We start from the raw sequence: 7,485 nt of genomic DNA, 5'->3' as shown, positions 1-7,485 counted from the left end.
CTTATTTGTGTGTTCTTGGAAAAATCACCATTTTATTCCCTTTCTTTTCTTTAATTAAAATTTTTGTTTTTAGTCCACCCCTTGTTCCTCTGAAGCGCATCATGTATATCACTACAAAAAAGTAGGGCATTACCGAAAGCCAGAAGCCCTTGGAAAATGCCATAGGCCGTCGATAATGGGTGTTTACCGAAGGCTTATCGACGGCCAAAAATCCTTCGGTAAATCTCTTGTCGCTAACAATTACCAAAGGCTTCTGCCCTTCGGTAATTACCGAGGGCCAAAAGCCTTCGGTAATTACTGAAGGGCAGAAGCCCTCGGTAATTACCGAAGGGCAGAAGCCTTCGGTAATGACCATACGAGGGTATTTACTGAAGGGCAGAAGCCTTCGGTAATGACCTGCTGTGGGCATTTACCGAAGGGCAAAAGCCTTCGGTAAGTTGCAGAGAAGGTTTCAGAGAAATGGCATTATCTGTGCAACCCAAACCTGTATATCAAAATTCAATTACAAACAGACCTGCATATCAGTTTTCAAGCACATACAAACATGCATAATGTGCATCTCAAAGATGCAATCAATTATCAATATCCATTGAACATCAATTAATCCAACGAACATCCATTAATGTATAGATAATGTACTTATAGTTCAAATATAAAACAATGTAACAAAAGGATGTTCTAACATCCAAAGTCTGGAAGTAGATCTAACTAACATTGAAATTATATCAAGTCAAAAATGTTCTAATATCCAAATGTTTCTGTAACAAGTAATAAGAAAATGAAACTAATAATGTACATAACTATCATCAGAATGATCTTCATCATCCTGCTCCTCTACTAATGGCTGGACTGGTGTGGGTTGGACTGATGAGGGTTGGACTGATGTGGGCTGCTAAGTGGCAGCAGGTGATGAGGAGGGTCGTGGCTGGGTCGGAGGGATATTTTGTACGTCCTGTGAGGTTTCAGGCAAGACTCTCATGACTAGGGCCTTAAAGTTTGTAAACTCTGCTCTAAGATCAGTGATCTCCTGGTCACGTTGTCGGAGTTCCTGCGTGAGGCGAAGAACGACCTCGTCAGGAGTACTGGTGGAAGAAGAAGGCTGGTGCTTCAGAGTACCTCCTCTGGATGCTGTATAGTTTGCAGCAAGTTGTCCCGCACCATACACTCGTCCTTTTTTCTTCCCACCAACGATGTCGATCCAGCACTGCGTCCTACGGATGTCATCATCTGCATTACTGGCATCATCCGGTGTAGGAGCTGACTCATGTTCAGACCTAACCTGTGAAAGTCTCGTAGAAAAGTCTTCCTGTTGAAATATTAAAAGCAATGTTAGGGAACGATAGTATAACATAAATGAACAATTAGTAATAGTAATAGTGTTATTTACTTACATGAGTCTTGCGAGATCTTTCATCAACAAATTGATTAGTTCCCTTCCGAACATGAGTCTGTGCAAAGACCTCATCAACATGGACCGCCCGTCCTAGAGCCTGTGCCTGTAACATAATTAAGAATTACAAGCGTACATATGAAATAGAATATACATAACTTACGTATGAAAGAAAAAGTTATGTAATGAGATTATACCATACGAATGGCATGCTCATGAATGGTGATCGACCCACCAGTATGCAGGGTGTCACCCCTTTCAGATGCTCTGTTCCGCTGGGCTTTGGCACACTTATTGCGGAACTCTACTGTATTCCAATGGGCCAGTAAAGAGTTCCAAATTTGTTCACCCAGCCAGTTAGGGCGTTGTCCTGCATTGCGGGCATCCCTAAACATCTCTGACAGCCGATGAGATGCTTTCATGTGGAAATTTCTGTGTATCTGACTTTCATGTTCAGGTTTCCACTGCACCTTCATCTATAACATTAAAGAGAACAAACATTAATTACAAAACATAGTAAAATAAGAGGGACATTAGTGTAATGGATTGCTCACCTGAAAGCGCTGCCAGAATGGCTTTATGTCGTCATCAGGTATTGCTCCCCAAGTAGGCCATGGACTTAAAAACTGTTGCTTAATTGAACGTGTGATGGCCTGGGAAGCAACCCTAGATGGAATAAACCTGCATAACAAAAGTCATTTCAATTACAATAGGGTTTAAACATCAAATTAGTTCAACATATTATAAACTTACCCTTTACCATAGGGCTCAATCTATGGTCGATCACCGAGGGGCGGGTCAAGACCATCACCATCACCACTTAAATCTGGATCAGCAGGTGGTGTGAAAGTCTCAAAAGGAGGTACAGAAGAAGAAGAAGGTATAGAAGTAGGGTCAGGGAGTGGAGTGGGGGTAATAAAAATAGGGGGAGGAGTGGGGGTTATAATAACAGGAGGAGGAAGAGGGTCTGGTGCAGGGGTAGGAGAAGGCTGAGCTGCAGAAGGAGGAGAAGGGTCTACTGCAAAGGTAGGAGTAGGGTCTGCTGCAGGTGTAGGAGGCTGTATAATAGGGGTAGGAGGCGGCCCCACAGATGATGTACTACTTGCAGCAGTGGTAGGTAGTCTAGCAGGCACCCTAAGTACATACTTTGGTGCCTGCTGTTGCCTCTTTGTAGGCCTTGCAACCCCCTTTCCTTTATCAGGACGTTGTGAACCTTGTCCTGTCATTACTGCATTGAAATGGTAACAAATAAAGCGAAACAATATAAATGAATAAAGAAGGATCAATTGTTTTTAAAGTCAATGTATAAGTAATTGCATACAACTTTGAGATGGTATTTTAGATAACGGTAATCAAATGATAGTCCAATTTGCTACAATAGATGTTCAACATTCAATCATCGTCATCATGATCATCATCTTCATCTTCATCTTCAGCATCGTCTTCATCATCATCATCTTCTTGTTCTTCTTCTTCATCGTCGTCGTCGTCATCATCATCATCATCTTCTTCTTCTTCTTCTTCTTCATCTTCTTCTTCATCTTCTTCTTCTTCTTCTTCTTCCTCTTGTTCTTCATCACCTTGTATTGTTGCTTCTAATTTATCTCCATCACCATCAGGGTCGACCAATGCGGTTATACGTTCAACTTCGATAATTTCTTGTGGTTGTGCCATTTGGTCAAGTTGGTAGGCAACATCTTCCTCTACCTCATTTGAGTCTATGCGACCTCTAGGCTTTGTTTGTATTGCTACGGCCCAACCACGCTTGTCAATATTGCGAAATGGTGGATATGGCACATAATAAACCTGTCTGACATTAGATGGTAGAATGAAAGGATCAAACGGTCCATATCTTAATCTCTGGTTCAATTCGACAATATTAAAGCGTGGATCGACTCTAGTACCAGCTCTAGAAGGATCAAACCATTCACAATAAAAAAGTACCACTCTGTTTGGATAAGTAGTGCTGTTGTACTCTAACTCATATATTTTATGAATGATGCTGTAGAAATCATCATAAGAACCCTCTGTTAGGCCCTTCACATACACACCACAATTTGATGTTTTCTTTCCTTTAGACCATTCATGTGTATGGAATTTGTAACCATTGATGAAGTAAGTGTGCCATTCTTTGACACATCTCATTGGCCAATTGGAGAGATGTCTTAACTCTTGAACCGTGGGAGTTAATGTCTGATTAAAAACCTACAAAGGTACTAACAAAATTATAAAATCAATAGTCAAATTAACCTTCCTCTAAACGTAGGAAAAACTACGGACCTGATTTCTAAACCAATGGGGAAACTCTGAGTGTATTCTAGCAGAGGCATTTCCTTCTGCGACTTGCTTAGCCACAACAAATGAGCTGGTACAAATGAAATTCATTAGTGTATAACAATTAAACCGTTTGATAGATTAGAGATGGATGATGACATACTCAAGGTACGGCTTGACTTCACTGCAATTGATCAAGACATGGACATGAGCAGAGTTGAATTCAGCATCAGTTAACCAATGAGTGAATTCTTTCCCTGCGTGACGGCCTGATTGTCGGAAAACTGATAATGCACCTTCACATGGTTCAACTTGCCATTGCATTTCATTTCTGACATGAGTGGGGGACAACATGAAGTTCTTGAAATAATGTGAACAAAAATAAGTTGTCTCTTTGTGCAAGTAAGCTGCACAAATTGAGCCTTCCACTCTAGCTTTATTTTTAACTGACCGTTTGGATTCTCCCATAAACCTTTCAAAGGGATACATCCACCTGTACTGCACGGGTCCCCCAAGCCAAGCTTCATATGCAAGATTAATTGGAATGTGCTCCATTGAATCAAAGAATGCAGGAGGGAATATTCTTTCCAATTTGCAGAGAATAATCAGGATATTTTCATCCATCTTTTTAAGGGATTCTTCCTTTAGTGTCGTGCAGCACAAATCTTTAAAGAAGTTACTGATTTCTATCAGTGGATTTAACACGTGCATTGGCAAACAACTGAACGCAAGAGGGATGAAAGTCTCCATAAATACATGACAATCATGACTCTTCAACCCTTGAACAGTACCATTCTGAACATTGGCACATCTGGACAAGTTAGAAGCATATCCATCTGGCATTCTAAGCTCCTTCATCCATCCACACACTATTCTTGTCTCGTCTTTTGACATGGTGTAATTTGCTTTTGGTTTAAATAATCGGCCGTTACCACTTGCCTTCAACTCTAAGTCTTTTCGTCCACAATACAAAGGTAAATCTTTTCTTGCTTTCTCATTATCTTTTGTCTTACCTTTAACATTCATAACTGTGTTGAAGACATTGTCAAAGAAATTTTTTTCTATGTGCATGACATCGATGTTGTGTCTTAGCAAGTTGTCCTTCCAATAGGGAAGTTCCCAGAATATGCTTCTTTTAGTCCAATTATGCCATTCCCCAAACCCTTCTAGTCTATTCTGACCAGCTTCAGTGACTTTTGGATAGTCTTTCACTTTTCTCCACACGTGTGATCCACTCAACTTTCGCGGGGGCATATCTGTTTCAACTTGTCCTTTGCGAAATGCCTTTTTGTTTCTTCTAAATGGGTAATCAATGGGCAAGAACTGTCGATGGCAGTCAAACCAACTACTTTTCCGGCCATGACTCAATTGGAATGACTTTGTATGTTCCATGCAATGTGGACAAGCTAATCGACCATGTGTGCTCCAACCAGATAACATGCCGTACGCTGGGAAGTCATTAATAGTCCACATCAAGGCTGCCCTCATAAGGAAATTTTGCCTCCTTGAAACGTCATACGTCCAAACACCATTCCATAACGTCTTCAAAACATCAATCAAAGGTTCCAAATATACATCAATCAATGATTTGGGATTAGATGGACCTGGTATTATACACGATAAAAACATGTAAGGCTTTGTCATGCACATCTCAGGTGGTAGATTGTATGGGGTAACTATCACGGGCCAGCATGAATACGGTGTTGCAGACGCCTGAATGTACAGGGTAAACCCATCAGAGCATAGACCAAGTCTGACGTTACGTGGTTCACTAGCAAAGGATGGATGTTTACGATTGAAGTGCTTCCAAGCTTCACCATCAGAAGGATGACGCAAAAATCCCGGAGTTTTGTTACCATCATGCCATGTCATGTGTACTGATGTTTGCATTGAAGTAAACAATCTTGGTAATCTTGAAATTATAGGCAAGTAGAACATGGACTTTAATGGAATTGGTCTTTTTTGCCTCCGTCCAGCATGCATTGTCTGATATCGAGGTGAGCCACAAAACTTGCATTCAACCAATAATGCATCATTTTTGCCACTGTCATTGTCATAGAATAACATACATCCATTAACACAACAATCAATCTTCTTGACATCCAATCCCAACTTTGAAACACATTTTTTGGCTTGGTAATAGTTCTTCGGCATGAAATTTTTTGGTGGTGTCAAATCTAACATCAATTTTGTATAGAAGTCCACTGCTTGAATGGGAACGTTCCAATTAGATTTCCCAGCCATGAGTCTAATGCACACTGACAATTTTGACTCAGATGAACCTTCAAATATAGGTAGATTTGCCTCTGTCAGTAAATTGTAAACCTCTGCGTCGTTTCATTTGGAGGCTCTTCATCATGACTATCGTGTGCTTCTTCAGCATGCTGACGAAGAACATTGTCGACCATCTCTTGCATATAGGCAAATTGATCTATCTCAGATGTATGTACAATAGTATTCGAACCTGATGCAAGTCGTTTTTCAGCTACAGTGGAGGTCGAAGGAATTTCTTCACCATGAAATGTCCAAACCGTGTAATTAGGCATGAACCCTTTTTGGTAAAGGTGAACTTTGACGACTTCATCTTTCAAAATCCTTGTACATTCGCACTTGATGCATGGACATCGAATCCCTCCATCAAGGGCATAATATTGATATCGTCGGGCCGTCTCCACGAACTCTTCAACTCTGATGACAAAAGATTCCTTCAAACCTCTCCTTCCACTATAAGAACGGTCGTACATCCATCCACGATGGTTGGGAAAATGGGCCATGTTCTGTGACAAGCCAAACAAAAAAAAAACTTAGCCAAAACAGCAACACTCCATGTGACATAAGTAATAAACCTATTACTACTCAAGTCAAACATGGAAGGCAATTTCAACACTATTGTCATAGGCATTCAATAAGGGCATCCAAAGAGAGGTCCTCAGTATTGAAATGCCTTTGACATCCTAAGTGGTTGTGTATACAACTTTGGGGAGTCAATAATCTAACATTACTAAAGTTCTCTTTTATAGAGTACTTTCACATATTTTGTACATTGTAAGTGTTTAAGGTATTATTACCCTTCTCATTCTATTGAGAATGCTTTTAGTAACATACGACTTTAAATGACTACTTAATTGAATCAAGGAGTAGCCTAATAAATGAACATACAATATACAGGAGCATAAAATATATACATCAACATCAACATATATATGAACATTCACTGGTGGTCTAAATGCAGGTTTGATAACAAATTTGTCCAAGGAAATAAAATTCTCACCTACTTTAGTCTATTTATAGGTGTTCAATAGTCAAATTTTGTTTTCTTTTTATTTCTCAATTGACACTTCAATTTTATCTTTCTTTTATCTTTTAAAAGTGGTGTAGATAGTTAGTTTACTGTTTTCGTGACTACTTTAATATACTTTTCGGTCTTTGGACTTGTAGTGTATTTTAGGTACTACTTTTAGGTTTCTAAGTTGACAAATTTTGAGTTTTAGGTGTTTTATGTACTGGCAGTGCTTAAATAGCAACGTTCTACCATTCTTAACTTGTTAGGATAGTTTATTTGTAGTATATTTTCCTAGTTTAGTGCAGTTTGCAAAAATTAGTACAATATTTTTCAGTTTTGAGTAGTGATTTTTAGGTATTTCATCTAATTTCTGTTTAACTCCACCTTGTTGTTGTTTTCCGGGTTGGTCTTATGCACTTTTTACATTCTACAGTGACTTTTAACATTGCCTAGTTAATTGAATGTTATAAACTCACTTTTGGTGGTGTGAGGGAGTGATTATTCTGCAGTTTTGGCCATAACAAAGTCAGATTTCGAA

The 7,485-nt window shown here is 39.5% G+C and overlaps 1 protein-coding gene across 1 annotated transcript; it reads right to left on the bottom strand.

Moving 5' to 3' along the window:
* Positions 1–3,772: 3,772 nt before the first annotated feature.
* LOC148192153 (uncharacterized) lies at positions 3,773–5,152 on the bottom strand. The gene has a single exon (XM_088100441.1). The coding sequence runs from the start codon at positions 5,150–5,152 to the stop codon at positions 3,806–3,808; it is 1,347 nt and encodes a 448-aa protein (XP_087956567.1). The 3' UTR covers positions 3,773–3,805.
* Between the last annotated feature and the right edge of the window lie 2,333 nt (positions 5,153–7,485).

Source organism: Vigna umbellata, chromosome 10, assembly GCF_029865625.1.
Source record: "Vigna umbellata cultivar VRB3 chromosome 10, Vumbellata_1.0, whole genome shotgun sequence".
Lineage (NCBI taxonomy): Eukaryota > Viridiplantae > Streptophyta > Magnoliopsida > Fabales > Fabaceae > Vigna > Vigna umbellata.
This window is presented reverse-complemented; position numbering and strand designations above follow the sequence as displayed.